The 21,383-nt window shown below is 38.6% G+C and overlaps 1 protein-coding gene across 1 annotated transcript; it reads right to left on the minus strand.

The window, feature by feature from the left end:
- Positions 1-10,237: 10,237 nt before the first annotated feature.
- Positions 10,238-19,134, minus strand: LOC308361311 (cytochrome P450 2J4-like; the record flags this gene model as incomplete). The annotated part of the gene is made up of 9 exons (XM_080833606.1): positions 10,238-10,421; positions 10,647-10,788; positions 11,457-11,644; positions 11,753-11,894; positions 14,096-14,272; positions 14,381-14,541; positions 14,800-14,949; positions 15,178-15,340; positions 18,940-19,134. 9 exons carry the CDS (start codon positions 19,132-19,134, stop codon positions 10,246-10,248), a joined length of 1,494 nt encoding a protein of 497 aa, XP_080689732.1. The 3' UTR covers positions 10,238-10,245.
- Positions 19,135-21,383: the final 2,249 nt, after the last annotated feature.

Raw genomic sequence — 21,383 nt, forward strand, 5'->3', positions numbered from 1 at the left:
TGAGAGAGAGAGTTGAGGGAGAGTTTGAAACCATTTTAAATACTACATGTATTTGTTTATTATAAAGCACCTTTTCCATTTCTCCAAGGAAACAATCAATATAATCTGTAGGAGCTGAGGGATCATAGTCTGCCCGATGATCCTCAATTCTCTTTTTTACAAAGCCTATCACTTTATTCCAAAAAACTAATATTTCCTGTGTGGGCCAGGCACTCGTCGCAGTAACCATGGGAATATACTGTAAGCTGAAAAGACAAAGCAAAAATCAATTTCATTATGATGGAATGTTGACTTAAAATGTCACAGATATCAATCATTAACTAGAAAATGCATTTCCTGAAGGAAATACCAGTGCATGAAATGCAAAGGTTAAGAAAGGAAGAAGAAAAGAAAGAAGAGTGAAAGAAGGAAAGAAGAAAGGAAAGAAGAGTGTAAGAAGGAAAGAAGAGTGAAGAAAGGAAAGAAAAGTGGAAGAAGGAAAGAAGAGTGGATGAAGGAAAAAAGAAAGGCAAGAAGAGTGGAAGAAGGAAAGACAAAAGGAAAGAAGAGTGAAGAAAGGAGAGAAGAGTGGAAGAGGGAAAGAAGAAAGGAAAGAAGAGTGAAAGAAGGAAAGAAGAAAAGAAAGAAGAGTGAAGAAAGGAAAGAAGAGTGGAAGAAGGAAAGAAGAAAAGAAAGAAGAGTGAAATAATGAAAGAAGAAAGGAAAGAAGAGTGAAGGAAGGAAAGAAGAGTGGAAGAAGGAAATAAGGAAAGAAAGAAGAGTGAAAGAAGGAAAGAAGAAAGGAAAGAAGAGTGTAAGAAGGAAAGAAGAGTGAAGAAAGGAAAGAAAAGTGGAAGAAGGAAAGAAGAGTGGATGAAGGAAAAAAGAAAGGCAAGAAGAGTGGAAGAAGGAAAGAAAAATGGAAGAAGAAAATAAGAAAGGAAAGAAGAGTGGAAGAAGGAAAGAAGAGTGAACAAGAGTGGCTCTGGATGAAGAGATAAAGAGAGAGTGAAAATATTGAAAAAAGGAGATAAAAATGGAGTGAAGAAGAGAGATTGAGTGTGAGAGAAAGTTGACAGAGAGAAAGATGGAGAGATGGAGAGAAAAAAAAATAGAGAATGGATTGTGTCTTAATGTTCCTAGTTACAGTTAAATTGAGAGGGACAGAGAGAGAAGAGGTTCTTTGGATTTGGCACAGGTGTCAGTGAAGCATACTAAGGCAGAAGGCAGTAACTTCTATGTTAAAGCTCAGTGGTATGATAACAATGGAATAATGACCCTATTAATTAATCAGTAGTAATACTATTTCATTTATCACAATTACCAATACAATGATTATCACACACACACACACACACACACACACACCATTGAATTATCACATTAAGCACATAAAACAATGAACTTGAATTGTCACATGAAACACATAAAACATCTATGTCAGTCCATTGGGGTGTGTGTGTGTGTGTGTGTGTGTGTGTGTGTGTGTGTGTGTGTGTGTGTGTGTGTGTGTGTGTGTGTGAGAGAGAGAGAGAGAACGATAGAGAATGAGGCCCATTTTCCCCCTCCACATGCCCCCGCTCGCCAAGCGAAGTTACCCGATTTAGATGCACCTTTTTCGGACTAGCCACAGGCACTGGGTGGGGGAATAGCCCGATAGCTTAGCATATCTGCCATGCAATTCTAATGGTAATGCTACCTAGCTTGGTATGCTAACTGTCGGTAGCCTATACATCGTGAAATCAACCAAAATACTGATGTCACTGGCTTTAATTTGATAATGGCATGTTAGTAGTACATTTAATATCAGTACATTTGTTTAATTACTGCTGATATTTTACAAATACGTCAAAAACTCATTTTTGACCAAACTTGAAGTTACGGTCTTTTGCCTTAGCACGGCAGAGTAAAGCACAGGTGCAAGCCAGTTTAAAGACCCTATTATGATGTCATAATGGCCCAATGTAAGTCAATGGGAGAAATTTATATTCGTTTTTCTTTAATATCTTAAAAAGTATAAAGTTTAGAAAAGTGAAAAATACATAGCATAAGTGTCGTTTACAAGACCTACGCGACAAAGTTTGAATGAAGTTTCTACGTTAAGTGGTTCGGGCTGAATTAATCGCAGAAAAAGGTAACAAGAATAAGAAGAAGAAGAAGAAGAAGAAGAAGAAGAAGAAGAAGAAGCCTAGGAATAACAATACAGGGCATTTCATGCACTGTAATTATAACATAAATATGGAAAAAAGCTAAGAGAAGTGTGCAGGGAGGATCACCTGAGTTCATACTCCTCCCTCCAGAAATTTGACCTCATTGATGTTTTTCAGCAGAGCCTGGTTTAGCTCACCAGATAAGAGACAGGTCAGTACTTGAGACTGCTACTATATAAGCACCCTCCTCTGGTGCATACTTGTTTTGCATGAAATGTCTCTGAGGTCTTTGATATGACGGCTTATTCTTGTTGCAGCATCCACCACTTGTGTTCATTGCTAATCTATTTCTCAAGCTCTATCCTCTCAACAACAGGTTTAACCCAATACCAAGTCAATTTTAATTCTTATTCTATGCATTGTTAATGCTTTCCATGACACAAACGATAATCTGTTCCAGTATCAGAGTTTGTGTAACAGATACATTGTTCTCACTTACCTTGCTCTCACTTACCTTCTCTGCTGCTTCCAAAGATATCCATTAGATGTCACCACCCCTAAGCACAGAGACCAGACAGACACACTTCAAACAGGATAAAACTGTACTTTACAATGCTAATGAATAGGCTACGGTACATGCAGTAGTATTCCACAATTGTCTAAATGATATACTCGTCATCTGTCTTTTCTTTGGTGGAAACATCACCTTTGTCTTCTCCTATAATATCAGCAAAGAGTGGTCTCTCACTAGTTTGTGTCCATTGAGGACATCCATCTGTGGTCCAAACAATCGAATACTGAAAATATGCCCATATTTTTCAGCAAACTGAAAGGAAGAAAACATATTTGCCCTTTCCAAATGTAACTATGAAAACACTATAGAATAAACCAAAATGTAATACAACATTGCATTATAACAGTCGAGCCTCATCACATCTTATATCAAAGTCACTTCATGCATTTACACTACTAAGACAAGTTCATATTTTATTGCAGATAAAGTAATTACAACGAGGGCCAAGGAGAGTAATACAGGACAGGCTTGTTTTAGAGTTGAGCAAATTATGCATAGGCTGCTGTGTCCTTTCCAGTGCCCGTAATTCTTTAATATAACACAACTAAAATGAGAGTATTGACTCTGGAACCATTCTAAAAACTAATACCAAAAAATACACAGGTTTGTTTGTAGCAGAGTTAAATGCTGCTTAAATTAAAGGCCCACTCAACCTTTTGTTGTTACTACTCATGTTTTGTTTAACCAGGCTGCAGTTACCACAGTGAACTCTAGAAAAACCCTTAGCCTATTTATTTAAAAAAAAAACCTACTCTTGATATTGATACAGATTATGTGTGTTATGTAATTCTGGATACATTTCCACACACTCTATACAAGGACATAATCTAGTCCTATCTTTGTTTAAAGGTCTAGTGGCTCATAAAATCACTTCATAGGTATCGTCTATAAGCCTTCATGGCTATAATATACATGTTAATCAGTTGTCAATAATGTGCTGCGTTTCTAAGGTTATTAGGTAACACTTTGTTTGATTAGTCCATCGACAGAGATGTTACAGGTGGTTTATTGAAATTCAAGTTCAGTCTTTCTAATTGTTTACTGAACATCACCTTCACCAAATCCAACCCACAACCCTAACCGGTACCATGAATTGTATGTAACAGAGTTTCAACAGATAGTTTGATTTTAATCTGAGCATCTGTAGATTGTACCAAGGGACTATCCAAATAAGAGTGTGGTCGGTTTCTACACAACGTTACTATACCTGTTTATAGTTTGCATTTTTTTGTTAGAATTAACAGAAAACGATCTTTATGCAACTGTTTTACCTTAACACGTGGCCTATTTTGCATTTATCCCGGGCTTGGTTTCAAAATAATATGCAGATGTGCTGCCCCTGCATGACCTACCTTTAAGCACTTCAGTTTAAATCAATGCGATACAGGTCGCCTCTGAAAGGCAATGACCACGGTCCAGAGGGAAAATTCTTTGGTGGTTTGGTTTGGACGTAGTCATATATCAGAAGAAAAATGGAAATAAACACCAAAATGCTTTCGATGTCAAACAAGGATATTTTTCTATGACTAGATGAACATGGATTAACTCATCAGTATGAAAGGCCTCATTTAAACCAGAGAACATGCTGAACAGCTTGAAAACATGTATGCGGCCGTGATCTCCAGTAACATTCCAGGGGCCCCACCAGGCGCCACAACTAAAAAAAAAAACACACACCAGGGGGTAACACCCACATTAAGGAGTTATATAATATAAGATAGAAAATTCTGATTGGCGAACAGCCAATCACAAGACAATGGGAGAAACTAGGTTCCTTTAAAAAGTCTGACCAGACATTCATACAATGAGATCGAGCTAATCCATGGACCATCTCCTTTTTGGGGCTTAATGACTACAATAAACCTCAGATCAATACATGTGGCCTTTTGACCATTGATTGTGGAATTGCGAGAAAGTGGCTTTCGTCGCGACAATATATAGGAGAGCAGTCATTTCGCTAACCTCACAACACCAGGTAAACCTTGTCCTCTGAGGGCCTGATTTACTAACAGGATTGCGCCCATTTCTGGCGTAAAATAGCGGTCGTAAACATAAAACGGTATTTACTAATGGGGCGCAGCGCATATTAACGCCTGTGGGTGTGAACAGGGAAAGGCACGGAAACGTGGGTGGAAACCTGGGTGGAACGTGGGCATGGAGCGCAATTTAATGGGAGGAGAGAAGGTAAGTGCGCCTAAGATGTATTGCGTGGTATTTACTAAAACTGCCTGTCGAGCGCACGTCTCAATTTGCGGGATAATTCTCCGCCTCCTAAACGCACGTCTTAACCAGGATGCGCATTTTCCATTGAGTCTGAAAGCGTTGATATTGCACCAGTTATAAGAGCAAGGCGAAGATATATACAGAGACAGCGCACAGAAATATTTTTTTCAACTCGTATAACACTTTTTCATTTTAAGCGATCCACAAATCTGAACCAGATCAGAGACATCGAAGCCTCCAACCGGAGATCACATTCCATTCCATCAGTTGTTAAACTCAGGACAACATTACAAATTTTGGCATCGGATCATTTCAAACAGTTAAAGCATCAGCAGTTGTCATATCTCAGCCTTCACTCAGCCAAATATTCACCCAGGTACTCAACGCATTGCTACGGTGCGCTGGTCAATACATTTCCCCACTGCCATAGCTGAAATTAGAGACATCAAACAGGCCTTTTTTTGAAATCGCAAACTTTCCGAACGTAATTGGAACCATTGCTTGCACCCACATGCAAACAGTCCCACCTTCAATCCACGAACACGTTTACCGAAACAGAAAGCACACATATTCAATGAATGTCCAGGTCATATGTGATGCCAACATGACCATTACTTACGTGGTAGTGGTCTGTCCATGACAGTTTTATCTTCCGGAATAGTGCCATCTATTCATGTGAGCAACGGTGATTTTGGAGAGGCCTGACTTGGTAAATGTATTTGTTTCAGTGGGGATATATTGTAGTGAACCCATGTCCCAGAACGTATTAATCTCGCCATGTACACACCTATATTGTTATAATAGACAGTTTATGCATTAATGCCACCAATAGCATATTATTTATAATCGTGTTCTTTTAAACATTTCGCTGTAGGTGATGGCGGGCAAAACAACAATATAACCCATTGAATCAGGTTCATCATGATTGAGCAAACGTGAACCAATATATCTATCTCCTCTCCACTGAACCTTACTTTTTTCTTCCTCGAATCTCCATGGTGGGCAGTAACTTGCAGGCAATTTCTCCCGTCTTTTAACGGTGCGCTAAATAATGATTGCCCAGGATCTGGCTTGATAAATATCACAGGAAATGCGGGGACACACCGTGCGTTAATGTGCGCCTGGCAAATCAATGTTAGTAAATCAGGTCCTTTAAAGGGTGGAGTAAGCACACAGTGCCCAGCGCAGATGTGGTTTGATAAATACCACGGAAAATGCGCAAAAACACTGTGCGTTAATTTGCGAACGCAGATTAAGCAGCGCTCGCATTTTAGTAAATCAGGCCCTTAGTCTCGAGCCCACTATGTGGACTTAGAGTGATGCCACAGCAAATTAAAGAGCAAACCTCCATCGAATATCAGAGTGGAAAAACAAAGCTCTGAATTGTTGCCTATTGTAGGGCATGAAGTAAAAATTAACCTCAAGGTGTTTGGCATTAATACCCAGGACTGCTTGTGAGCAGGAAATTGCAGTTGATTTAGCTCCAAACGTTTTGTTGTTCTTTCACCCATCCATTTGGGAATGTTGTTGTTGATAAATGAGCTCAACAGCCAATCAAATTACACCCTCCCTTCCGTGCTTCTGAAGCAACATGATGATTGGCTGGAATTGTTTAATGCTTGGTCTAAGCGACTATATTTGTTTTGCATATACAAAGCCAGGGCTATTTTTTTTGTTTTTTGGGGGCGCACACAGACCAGACAGTTTAAGGACCTTGAGGAGCAATTCACTGAATCTTATAAAAAAAAAGGTATTGGATTACAATCACGGACTGGAGATGAGGGACAAAACATGTCCGTGAGATAAAACTCATTGTAATTCTTAAAATGTGTTTTAAAAATGTGAAATAATTAGATCAAACAATAAAACAAGAACTTATTTATACCACAAAACGTTAATTAATGTTTTTTACAAATATTTTATTATTTTATATCACCTAGTGTGCTGCCTGAACCTAAAAATACCCTTGTCCGAAGTAAGATTCATGACTTTACAATACTTAAATAATAGTTTTAAATAAAATAAAACAAACACAATAGCCACTGTGATCATGTATTTTAAGTAATTATTCAAACTGTATAGAAATTTACTACTTAAAAAATATATTTATGTACTTTTTACGTGATTGAAATTGTGTCCGGAGTTTCTGTCAACACCATAAGATTTTTCTAAAAATGCAAAAAATCAGCCATTATATTGGCCAACTCACTCTCTAAGGACCCCTTTTCCACTTCCTGTTTGGTGGACATGCCATGAGGCCACTGCTCTGGTTAGTAAATATTTCAAATTTTTTCCTGAATTATCTTCTTCTATAAAACCAGCTATGTCACAACCATAGAGTGTCAACACCGTGGACGATAAAATTCAAGTTTAATGTGATTTTATTAAGAAATAAAAGTTTAATCTAACTTTATTGTTGAGGCCACATGCAGCTAGTGAAAAACAAGATGGCTTCTGCAAAGAAATCACATGTTATGATGAAAAATAGATGATTTCGTCAACACTGTAAGACTCCATTAGACGTCAACACCATAAGACATTTTGTCTTATGGTGTTGACGACTTATTTTATGGTGTTGACAAATGGGACTTAAATGTACCATTTGCCCATTTAATTACATTTTATACATTACTATTGTAGTGTCATTACTTTAATAATATATCTTCTGTGTATTTAATATTTCATGAATATCATAATTTCTGTTGTGCGTCAACTCCATAAGACGAGTTTTCTCTTCATTTTTGTTGTTAAAAAGACATTTTATTACATTGTCTCAGATTATCTCAATAAAAACACTGCATTTCCTTAATACATTTGTAATACCTGTATTTCTGACTCTCATTGTTTGTTTTTGAGAATAAAACATACATTTGTAAATGTATATTTCCCTAGTTATAATAATCGGTATGGAGGACTGAAAGTGCCAAAATTCAATAAATAAATACACCATCAATAATTATTTAAATGTGTCATTAATTAATTAAAATGGGAATTAAATACATAAATGTTTTATTAAATGTGTCATTAATTAATTCAAATTGGAAATAAATACATAAATGTTTCATTAAATGTGTCATTAATTAATTAAATACAAATTCATTTTATGTCAAAAAACACATTTAATTATTTCACTATTTAATTAATTATGTCATGGTCCTGTGTTGCAGCGCATCAATAATTTATTTTATCTGTCAAACTCACCCATCAAAGTCAGTGGGCGGATTCCTAAAACCTGATTGGTTACCCTGCACATCAAGTCAAGGCTTACCGATTCAAGATATTTGGATTGACGCAGGCCTCATTCCTAAACACTGTGTCAAACAAAACTTTTTCTTAAACGCTAAAAATCCAGAGCGTGCGAGATGAAGAAAACGGAAAATCGATCCAGTAGTGGACCATGGATTAAATACCTCGAAAGCAATTTAGCCATCAACAGAAATGCAAAACAAAATTGAAAAGTCAGTAAGGAAAGCTAAAATGTATGGGTAAATACGAGGAGAGTTGGATAGCAGGGTTCAAAAGGACAACAGACCTAATAACAAACACATTACAAATAATAAAGAGGGCTTTCATCCATCAAAATGTGTTGGTTTGTCTGCTTTGTATACATTATCTCTTTCAATCTGGCTTGTTGTTTTTGTGTGATATTACACTTGATATTAACAGTTGACTAAGCAAGTTCTTGTAGCAGCTAGCTGCTAGCTGTCGTGAGGTACTACTACAGTATGCTAGTCAACTCCCATCATGAGCTGCATTGCCTGCTCGTAGAAAACCCGTAGTTGCATCATTAACTGAGACCGTGATGTAGTGCTGGTTTTGTATTGTGTGTACTGTAGAAGACTTGCCACTTGAAAAAAAAGAAGCTCTTGACTAAGCACGTTCGTGTAGTAACTAGCACTAGCTGCTGTAGGTTACTCCTACAGTTGTTAAGTAGCTAGTCAACTCCCGTCATGAACTGAATTGCCACTCGTCTGATCTACGTGAGAAAATATAGAAAGCCATGGCCAAGTAAACAGAACTTTTATTTGTCGTGGAAAATTCTAAGAGTTCTCAAGAAACTTCTCAAGGCAAATAGGTGTGAATATGTTGAAAGGTTTATTTCAGAGGAATTAACTACTGCTGAGCTGGTCCATGGAGCATCTCAAAAACTCTAGTCTAAAGTGATCAAGTAAACAGAACTTTAACTTTAGGTCGTATGGTACTACATGGTATTAAAAAGTTAAACAAAATTTAAGTTTTATCGAAATGAATTTGCGTTCTCGCTGGAAGAAGACCACTCGTGAATAACTCACAATTTTAACCAAAGTAACATGTCACAAGATTCCATAATGTTAAGTTTTGGTGCTGGAACCGGTGGAAAAATGTCTCTCTCCAGGCACTTCAGACTAAAGCAATGGATCAGACTAAATCAGCGTTAGCCCCGCCCACTGTCTTTGATGGGTGAGTTTGACAGATAAAATAAATTATTGATGCGCTGCAACACAGGACCATGACATAATTAATTAAATAGTGAAATAATTAAATGTGTTTTTTTTACATAAAATTAATTGGTATTTAATAAATTAATGACACATTTATTGAAACATTTATGTATTTAATTCCAATTTGAATTAATTAATGACACATTTATTGAAACATTTATTTATTTAATTCCAATTTAAATTAATTAATGACACATTTAAATCATTATTGATGGTGTATTTATTTATTGAATTTTGGCACTTTCAGTCCTCCGTAAATCGGCAGCTTGATCATATAAATATTTTAAAGTAAATGTATTTGTTTAAAAACATGGATAGAATAACACAACTTAAAATAACCTCCAAAAGTCAAAATACTGCTATAAGTTTATTCAAAATACATTTTTTAAATGTTTCTTGGTGTCTTATGGTGTTGACAAAATCCCAGGCTTGTCCGGCAAACATGACAAAATGGTTAAAAATGTTAAAACTGGGAGATTGTATTTCAACAGCATCAAAAGGCCAACACCTGGGACAACTATGATATATAAATATATTTAGGAAAAATCAACTTTTTATTTTTAGAAATTAAAAACCCATTTTGTCCCTTGTCTCAAGAATCCCTACAACAGCATGGGGAGCAGAAGAACAATTAAGACTGATCACTGCTTACCTCATACATTTGTAAAGTATACAAATTTGATTTTAACATTTATACACTACCAACATAATAATAATATTATTTCAATATTAATAATATTATGTGGAATTATATGTAAAATTCAACATACTGGAATCATAAAAATATTTGTATCGGAAAGCAGCACAGCAGTTTAAAGAAAGTGCTCAGCTAAGTGTCTCAGCGAGGAACAGCACAGAGTTGATAGGGTTGGGGGCTGTGAGTGGTTCCGAGTCTGTACTCCAATTTGGGTTCTACTCCCTGTGGTGCTGAGAAGGAGAACCGCTGGAGCAGTGAGGTGAAGAACAGGAACAGCTCCATTCTGGCCAGTTGCTCTCCCAGGCACACTCTCTTCCCTGAGAAAAAGCAAACAGAACACCACACAGTCAAGAAATATCAAAGAAACGTGTTAGGGAACACAAAGTCTGTAGCTTAAAAAGTATGTGTTAAAGTAATTTTTCTTCAGGTTACCAATTATACATCTGACTAAATGACAAAATCATATCATAAGCTCATGTGTGTCATAATTACAATGACATGTTTAAGACTCATTGCTGACATGTTCAGTACTAAATTCGCACCAAGAGAGAAAGGCAGGAAGCCCTCCCTCCTCCTGAACTTCCCCTCTGTATCCAGGAAGTGTTCTGGGTTGAAGGTGTGAGGGGTCTCCCATTCCGTCTCATCGAACAACACAGAGGTCAGGCTGGCCACCACCATTGTGCCCTGAAGAACCAACGCAAAAGTTCATAAATAAATCAAAACAGTGCTAGGCTTCACACTACAGCATTTGGGGAATTATTCTAGCCATAAGACGTTTTCCCACTGCATGGTACCGGCTGGATTCTAACCGCTTTTGGTAACAGCTACTTATTTTCCTCTGCAGTTTAGTAACCCCTCAATGTAGCTGGTCGTCATAACAATGCCGCATGAAACTGCCATGTGGTTTGTCATAGCAAGGAGACAAATTCGGTTTCAGGAGAGGCTGAAGGCAGCTAGACAAAAGACTGCTGAAAAAAAAATCAGAGCTCAGAATGCAAGACGATTTGGTTACTCAAAGGCAATGCAATAGGGTAAGCTTACCTAGTAGCTAACATCAACATATCATATGTGTGATGATGATTTTAGTGACCAATGATCCTCTGACCATTCAGTAGTCTAGAAAGCTTTCATTCACCTTTTGGTAACGCCTCAGCTTACTTGGAACCTTGACGGAAGTGGTACCAAAAGAAGTACCAGGTACTAGGTACCAGTTTGCTCAATGGAAAACCAAAAAAAGGCGAGTAGTCGGGTTGAGTTGTGCCGGTAGCATGCAGTGGAAAAGCAGCTACAGTATTCAAGAAAATGCTGATTTATTGGAAGTTATTTAGCAAGATACCCCATTTCAAATTCACCTTGGGAATGATGTAGTTGCCAACTTGGGTGTCTTTGGTGGCACTTCTGCCCAGATTCAAGGGAATAATGTTTCCGATTCTCTGGGTCTCATGGATAACAGCATCAGTGTAAGGCATGTTCTCCCTGTCAGTTAAGGAGGGCGGTCGTGAGGATCCAACCACACGGTCAATCTCCTCTTGCACCTTTTCTAAAAATGATTTATATTAGAAATCTTTAACAAATGTGAGGGGTTTCCTTAAATCTAATTGGACATTAAATCTAAGCAGATCTTTCATGACACTGTGCAAACACTAACGCTGAATCTCAGGATATTTGATCATGTAGAGCAGCCCCCAGTGCAGGGTTGTAGATGTGGTCTCAGTTCCTGCTACAAACAAGTCCAGAGTGCAGAAGCACAAGTTTTCCACATTGAAGCCTGATGCTTCATCATCCGTAAACTAGTGAGAAAGAGAAAGGTAGAGAAAGAAATGTAGAGATAAAAAAAGATGGAATGTGAGAGAGGATAATATTTTGTAACTACTACTAGTAGACCTAGTGTTAAGTGTGTTAGTACACAGAGAAATAGGGAGATGAAGAAGATGTGTGTGTGAAAAAGAGATGGATTACTATTCTGGGTTGAGGGAGAGAGATCCTGAAATTAGACATGTTATGATTGTATGATTGCATGAATGTACAGTATATCTCCCAAGTGATTGTTGTGAGGATTCTATTCGTATACTAAATTTAAGACTGTGGGGAGGTTAACGAAATAAAAATGTCAGGACACCTGCAATAAATGTATCACAAGTTCCTAATTTGTTTTCCCTTCTGAATATTTCTGTCTGGCTATAGTGGTATGGTCTGTGGTTGATGGCAATCGTATTTGAGTAGGCACTGCTCGGCGTTTTTCACTACTGTTTCTCGCTGTTTCGCTGTTCTTTTTGCCCATCAGCTAACAATTGCAGTGACGTCACTGAAAACTATCAATAAGCCCCAAGAGGCCGTGCTTTGCGCTGGTTTTAGAACAGGTAAGGGGAGTTGTTAGGCACGACGCAAAGCTTAACTGTTCTAAAATCAGCGCAAAGCACGGACTCGCGGGGCTTGTTGCTTTTCTAAAACTGTCACTACAAATATTTGATATGGTTTAATTAAATAAAAACAATTCAATTGAAGAAACAATAGTTTAATGATAAACCGTCATTCTTCCGCCACTACACAGTATAGTTCCTAAATAAATCGTTGCCACGCAACCCCTTGAAGCAATGCAACAGCCAGATGGAACACTTGCGCTACCGACAAAAAAGGGGTGCTTATTTATTCACATTAATTTGTATATCGCCATTAAAAGTGCAATTGTTGAAATAGTTTTTAAACGGGCTCCTCTTTGCTGGTGCAGCCACAGGGATATCCTGATTTTGACGCTTCAGTGTCCCAGATGATGTTGCTCCACGCGTGTATGAAATGCGCTATGAATAAAATTGCCTTGCCATTCGCTGCGCAGTAATATGGAATGTAATCTTAGAATGTTATGAGGACAACTTGAAAGGTTCTGCTGGATTTTACAACTGCATTTAGCCAATCACAATCAAGGATCCAGCTCAGGGTTGGGATAGCTCGTTTCAAGTCTTCTGAAATTAGACATGTTATGATTGTATGATTGCATGAATGTACAGTATATCTCCCAAGTGATTGTTGTGAGGATTCTATTCGTATACTAAATTTAAGACTGTGGGGAGGTTAACGAAATAAAAATGTCAGGACACCTGCAATAAATGTATCACAAGTTCCTAATTTGTTTTCCCTTCTGAATATTTCTGTCTGGCTATAGTGGTATGGTCTGTGGTTGATGGCAATCGTATTTGAGTAGGCACTGCTCGGCGTTTTTCACTACTGTTTCTCGCTGTTTCGCTGTTCTTTTTGCCCGTCAGCTAACAATTGCAGTGACGTCACTGAAAACTATCAATAAGCCCCAAGAGGCCGTGCTTTGCGCTGGTTTTAGAACAGGTAAGGGGAGTTGTTAGGCACGACGCAAAGCTTAACTGTTCCAAAATCAGCGCAAAGCACGGACTCGCGGGGCTTATTGCTTTTCTAAAACTGTCACTACAAATATTTGATATGGTTTAATTAAATAAAAACAATTCAATTGAAGAAACAATAGTTTAATGATAAACCGTCATTCTTCCGCCACTACACAGTATAGTTCCTAAATAAATCGTTGCCACGCAACCCCTTGAAGCAATGCAACAGCCAGATGGAACCCTTGCGCTACCGACAAAAAAGGGGTGCTTATTTATTCACATTAATTTGTATATCGCCATTAAAAGTGCAATTGTTGAAATAGTTTTCAAACGGGCTCCTCTTTGCTGGTGCAGCCACAGGGATATCCTGATTTTGACGCTTCAGTGTCCCAGATGATGTTGCTCCACGCGTGTATGAAATGCGCTATGAATAAAATTGCCTTGCCATTCGCTGCGCAGTAATATGGAATGTAATCTTAGAATGTTATGAGGACAACTTGAAAGGTTCTGCTGGATTTTACAACTGCATTTAGCCAATCACAATCAAGGATCCAGCTCAGGGTTGGGATAGCTCGTTTCAAGTCTTCAATTTACATATAACTGTATACGACCCAATCATTTATTGGAATGATTCAACTCACCTTTTCCATTTCTCCAAGGAAACAATCAATGTAGTCCCTAGGGTTTGACGGATCACAGTCTGCTCGATGGTCTTCAATTTTTTTCTTTACAAAGCTAATCTGTTTTCCCCAAAGACAAAATATTTTGTGGTGTGGGCCAGGCACTCTGCGCATCAACCACGGGAACATGTTGTACAACTAAGAAGACAAAAAAGGAATACACTTATTTGAAGACAGTAGGGTATCAACTGTCCATGTTTTATTTTCTGGATATGCAAAGAGCTTAGAGTGTGAGGAGAGGATCACCTGAGCCCATGCTGATCCTTCCAGAAAGATGACCTCATTGATGTCCTTCAGGAGAGCCTGAAAGTCATTATTGGAGTACTCAAAGCGCTCCCCAAACACCAGCACGCAGATGATGTTGGACACAGCATTATTAACAAGCCAAAGTGGATTGAATGGTTTACCTGGGAGAAGCAAAAATCAACATATTTTGATAGGCCACACACAACTTTTATAGGGATGGACACAGCATTGTTAACAAGCCACTGCGGGTCGAGGGATTTAACAGGGAGCACCAAAGTAAAAAGACTGTATGGACACACACATCCAAAACTTACGAGAATTTACTGAATGAAACAAGTACAGAGATAACACACACCAACTTGAGGTTCCTCAGAACTGAATTGGATTTTTCCTTATTATTATATGCCTTATTAATTTACCTTGCTCATTAGCTAATGCTTCATTTAGATATCTGCACTCTTGAAGGATGAAAGGCTCAAGGCTTCTTTTGCCCAATCCAAAATTCTTCAGGGTGTGCAGAGCAAACCGTCTCTGATGTTTCCAAGCATATCCATTAGACACAACAACTCCTAAGCAGAAACCAACCAGATAACGATTGAAACAACAGAATGGTACTTTACGGAGAGGTTGAGTATGTAACAGTTATTACACAGTACATTTACATTACATTTAGTCATTTAGCAGACACTTTTATCCAAAGCGTCTTAAAGGTAGAGAGGGACACCCCAGCTCTGGTAGTGCTAACAGTACTCAAGACAATGATCTTGGTTTTTCTCCTTTGTGTAGTGGAAAATCACCTTTGTCTCCCACAATATCAGCAAATATAGGTATGGAAGGACGATCAGCAAAGTTTTCTCCTTGATGGACATATGCTTCTCTCACTAGCTTGAGTCCATTGAGAACAACAATCCTTGGTCCAAAAAATCGAATACTGAAAATGTTCCCATATTTTTCAGCAAACTGGAAGAGACACAATATCACTGCTACTAAGACACAATAAACCAAATACAAATATCCACACAACATTGCATTAAAGGGACGTGCAGCCATCAAGCAAGCGAAACAGGTGAGGTAATTGGGGTTTTTATAAAAAATGAAGCTCACAGAAATAGCATCATGGAAGGGTTTACATTTAAATCAATTAGTGTGACTGAAATATGTGTCCCTTAACATGTGTATTCCAGTGCTGTCAAACAATTAAACTATTTAATCGCGATTAATCACATTTTTGTCACAGTTAACTCAAAATGTATCGCGATTAATCGCACATTTTTACCTATTCTAAATGTCCCTTCAATTATTTTTTTCCCCATCATTTTTTATTTATTTTAATGCTCTTATCAACATGGAAAAGTGGATTGGCTTGCTTTAAGCAATGTTTTATTTTATTGAAAAACAACATTGCCAAACAGGGCAGTAGAAAATAAAATTATAAAGTGCAAATTTCAGATAAACAAGGACTCAGCCTATAGTGCAGTTACACCATGGCTTAATATTTTCTTTTTTTCAAGTTTGCTGTGAACATAGAAGTCAGGCCTCTTATTACAAAAACAATGAACCGTAACAGTTAGGTTACCAATAAAAGTTAAGCCTACAACTTCTGTGCTTTCAGTCAGCTGCCTGTTGACATTTTCAGACAACAGCGAAGCTCGCTTTTTTTGCACAACACAACTTTTAAAGGTAAACGTTCTATTCAGAATCTTTTTATCATCCATTTCGCCGTATCGCGCTCACCAGTCACTCAAACGTTATGTTAGCCTACTACACAGTTTGCGAGGCCAAAAAGAACGTTAATCTAAAAAAATAAAAATAAAAGTGCGATAAAAAAAATTGACGGCGTTAAAATGGGTGTGCGTTAACGCTGTTAATAACGCTTTAAACTGACAGCACAAGTGTTTTCGTGTTGTTACAAAGGTGTTGTGGACATGTACATTTTGTTTCCTTTCTATTGATGATTCTGCCACACCTTACTACTAAGACAATACGGAAAAAAGGCAAGTGCAATATGTTATCTTTGTCAGTAGGTCCACCGGCATCACAGATCCGAGTCACACACTATTTTGGGTAAACAACCTATAGCTAATTTTCCTACCCAAGAGTCAAATGACTTTGGCAGAGCTATGATTGTTACCTATAAGCCCATCTATTTTACGAATACTTTATTATGTACGCTATTATGTAAGTTATGGATGTATTGTAAACCCCGTATGAAAGCATAATGTTGACCCAGCGGCGTAACAATGGCCCGAGTGCAAAGCTTGTCAATGGGCCCCCCTTACCGTTGTAATGTCAGGCGGAAACAACGATATTGCAATTAAACGAGACGCAGACCAATGTACTTATGATGTACAATACACATTAAGGGTTGCTACAATATGTTGTCATGAAAACACCAATTCTCTCTTCGCTGAATTGGATACCTAGAACCAATCAGAGCAACGTAGTATTACCATCTGATAGATTAAACTTTTACCTGATCCCGTAGGAAGGACGGCAAAAACATCTTTTCAATCGACAAATGCCTTGATCGCGTTTCTCTGTTCCTCTTTCAAAATGAATGCACTGTCAATATCTGTTGAGATATGCCTGCTCACGTTACTTAATTAGCACTCAAGGCTAGAAGCTACCATTCGTTTCAATGTTTTTTTTGTCTACGCGTTAGCATAACCTATCAATAATGGTCTAGAGTGCTTCAGTTAAGACCTACAATCCTCGGCAACATTCGGGTTGCGTATACACAACTAACCAAGTCAATGTAGACATAAAAAAAAGTCGTGTAGATAGCTTAAATCATATAAAATATGTCCCACTAAGCTCCCGAGACGGCGCCATCTTTGTTCGATGTATATTCTATCTATATCTGTCCATCAACGTATAAAGCCTTGCCCTTACAATTTGATTGGTCAGATCGCTTTTCTGTGGGCTTGAATACCTCCCAACTAGTTCAATTCCAGACTGAATCTCCAAGACCAAAAATTTTGTGGGCAGAGTTCAGGCTGGTATCCAGGCTATGGATATATGGGAACAGCCGCTCGACAGCGCCTCGTGTGCTGCAACCAAAACAAACTTCCTCCAACAATATCAGGTAGGCCTATGCGCAAAGTAACTTTCTTTTAACGACATTGAAGCAAAAAAATTTATTTCAAGTAGCAGTAAGCGTATTATTAAACGTAACATGCATGACGTTTAGAAAAGCATTCTACGGTAAGAAACAAAACAGAGCCGTGCACACCTCGCCAAATGCTGATGTAACCAAGTGGTTATCCACAATCTGAGCTTTTGCTATCTGTTGCCCTCATGACAGCTGAGAGATCGCTGCTTGAAAAGCAGGACGTGAACTATAGGAGTTGACAGTATATCAGACAGTAAACGCTATGTGATTAGCCTACCCTGGTGGGCCTCATTGCCGTTGGGCTGGGGTCAGAGACGAAGCGTTCTCCTGAACACTCTTTGCCACAAATCCAAATGAAGATCATTTTGGCAGTTTTGCAACCCTTGCTCGTTGCGTTCGTGCCGCTTCCTGCAGCCACTTTTGTGTTTGAAGGGCATGGGGTAGTCTACTTATCGCTTACTCAACACGCAATGCAACACAACACAGGACGGGAAACAATCGTAACATGTGTGGGTGGGCTATAGAATCTTTGACAACAAAATTACCCAGACATCCTTGCTATTTTTCGATGGCAATATTACTTAATAAAAACGAGACTCGTTTCATTCAGCAAAAGGCAAATGAGGCTAAATTAATTATTCGCTGTTGTCAAGACTGACTATTGTTAAAATGGTTATTGGACAAGTGATAGCTCATAACTATGAATAACTGTCACCGTAATTAAGAAATATTTGCGAATTGATGGGGCCCGGTCAGTTCTTCAATGTCTCTCTTCTGCATTGAGATTGAGGATAGGCCCCCTTTCGCCACGGGCCCTAGTGCAGCTGTACTCCCTGCCATAGACATGTATAGATACATAGATACATGTCTATGCTCCCTGCACTCCCACTGTGTTGTCATGTCCCGAGGCAACATTAGAGGCTTGAGACTCGAAAAATAAACTTTCAATTTCAAGTCTTTTTTACACGTAGTAAGTTTCAATAACTCCATACCATTATATCGACATTCAAGGGGCAAAGATGAGACGTCGTTGTGTGGTGAGAACTGATAGAAAATCGCGCTGCCAGCGCCGCCGGTGGGGAGGGGACATTTTTTTTTCTCCAAATCTTTATTTATTGGTGGCACCAATAAATAAAGGGCTAAGCTCTTGCGGCTAGTTTTAGCGCTCTTTTTAACACCCAAAGTATCAAATAATGATGCAAATGTGCTAATATGGTGAAGTAAATGTCAATATCATAAAGATTGTCTTATCCAGAATATTTCCATTTTGATGCCCTTATGTTGCTTTGGGCGCCTTTAATACGACGTCAATAAAACACAGCGTCTTTAATGTTACCAAAAGTAGACACTTCCTTTAGTTGGAAGTGCAATAACTAGCTCAAACATAATCTTTACAGCTTCGTTTTGTTCGCATAGCCGGGGTTGGTCTCACATATGCATGACTTACCTTGACAAACTGTAGATGGACTTTGGTGAAGTCAATGTGATGCAAATCGCCTATAAAAGGCAATGACCACGGTCCAGGAGGAAAATTCTTTGGTGGTTTGGTTTTGATGTAATCAAACACCAGAAGGAAAATGAAGAGAAAAAGCAAAAAGCTTTTGATGTCTAACAGTTCCAATATATGTAATAGCGCCGTCATTTCGCGCAGCTGACAAAGTCCGTGTTGAACCTTGCTCTGCAGTCAAGCAGTTGACTATTGCGTATGGTTAAGGCCAACTTCCTGTTTTGTGGACTATCAAGCAATTAAAGAGAGTGAAGGCGGCTTTTGCGGCTGCTCAACACTGAGGTTCTTATGCGTCAGAGAGCAACCAGGACAGGAAAATCTCCGTGTTACTTGGTTCCAAATTAGTTTTCTCTTCTTCCCCACCTGCTTACCTGGGCAGTACATCTCTTGGTCTGTTTGTGTCTTGTTTTATTGCCAGCCAGGGCTGTGACTTTATGCCTGACAAAAGTGAGAATGAAAAACTATTTACTATATTCGATAAACGCCAACGGACAACTGCAGCACAAGGATAGGTTGATAAAAGCAGAAAAAAAAGCATTTGAAACATATCCCACTCTTCAACAAGGAGACATATTAAACTTATGTTTACAGGTCAACTCACAGTACAGTATAGTTGCATTGCGCCACTATCCTCCTGACCTTCCTGTGCCACCTCACTACAGTATAACCTTCAAGAGAGGACTTTTTCAGTCTCTCCCAATGGTATGCCAAGCTAGACAGCTCAGTTCGTAATGTGCTAACAGTAGCTCTGTCATCTTACGTAAGCAGACATTTGCTGATTTCTTGCTGAGCTAGGGAGCTCATGTATCTTTATTTCAGGAACGTTTTTAGGGTCAAGACAAGCGAAATGAGGCAAGTTTTGCATTTGCTAAAATCCTCCTATCCATGCTACCTGCCACAGTGTCCAGAACAACATAATGGACATTCACCTCAAAGGCAGCATCAGATGAGGCTACTGGTTCATCATCTAAAATCTCCCCTGGCATTCTTTTCTTGCATCAAGTAGGCTACTGTCATATACTGCTCTTTCTTACATTAAATAACTTGAATTCATATGGTTTACTCTGTTATCCTCTCTACCTGTACGTGTAGTCATGGCCTCCTCATTGCACATTTTGGGCTCATCATTTTCAGCAGGAGTCATTTTACTGAATACACAGATCAAGTTTGAGTTTTTGCATAATATTTCTAAGTCTATTGCCATATATTGGGTATAAAAAGGCTAATTTAACAATTTTGCAAATAGGTTGACAACACTGCAACAATATTAACCAACGCTACTACGTTAGTTGTTTTCTCTTTACCAGTTGCCACTTGTGGTTGTCCTCTTGAAAATAAATTGGTAAGCTTGGCACATTTGGCAGCATCCTCCTCCAAAGCCTTTCATTTTTTCAACCTGGCTTTTTCAGCCCCTCCTGGCCTTTCCCTCCCATCCATCCTCCCTGCCTCGTATCGTTGCGGTAGGGCCGGCCCATCGGTAGCCTATCTGAGAAAACTTTTTGGAAAAGACGGGCTATGGACCCAACCAACTGTATTTGGGAGGGGAGAACTTCCTCGCATGGTACAACCCAGGCTACTGTGTCATAATGCACATCGTGTGTAGCCTACTTTAAGAGAAGATGGACAAACGTGACAAATGTCAAACCATTTTATTCTCTACCGGCCCAGAAGTGAAGCGGCCCACCGGGAACTCTCCCGATTCTCCCGATTACCCACCCCGGGCCTGCTTAGAGCTGTATCACGCCAAAGCAGTGTTATATTTTATTATTTTCTACAATTTCTTAAATATTCAGTTATTTTTAGTTTCTATAGAAAATATTCAATTCAATAAATATTGTATGTTTATACCTCATTCTGCTCTGTATAGGCCTAATTACACTTACACAGACAGAAGAAGCAAGGAGGGAGTTTTAAAGGAGGGATTGTAATGAGAGCCCTGGGCTGTCAGGTGTGACTGTGTGGCAACAGCAGTTGTTTATCTGGCCTACGAGGTCAGGTGAACCCTTAACAGAATTTTGCTTAGGGCCCCAGGGAGGCCAGGACCGGCTCTGGTTCAACGCAAATGTGCAGGTCCTGTGAAAGGTTACTTTCAAAAATGTATTTCACCGATCACTTTCTATAGGATCTTTCAAGAAGCACTTATTGAAATGCAATGAGAAAACAGTGGAAAAGAGTTCTGAAGTAACTTAACTTTTGAATGGACTTTACTTATAGTAGTATAATTACTATTTCATATAATCAGCAACAAATATCTCTGCACATTTTGTCTGAACAATTTCAAGCATCACAGATAGGGAGAGAGGTCATGTATTTGTTGGTGAAATTATTAACCAGTGCATATTATACTGATACTGGACTGATTACACATCACATGATGCAACTAC

This window comes from Sprattus sprattus (genome assembly GCF_963457725.1).
Source record: "Sprattus sprattus genome assembly, chromosome: 2".
NCBI classification, from domain to species: Eukaryota; Metazoa; Chordata; class Actinopteri; order Clupeiformes; family Clupeidae; genus Sprattus; species Sprattus sprattus.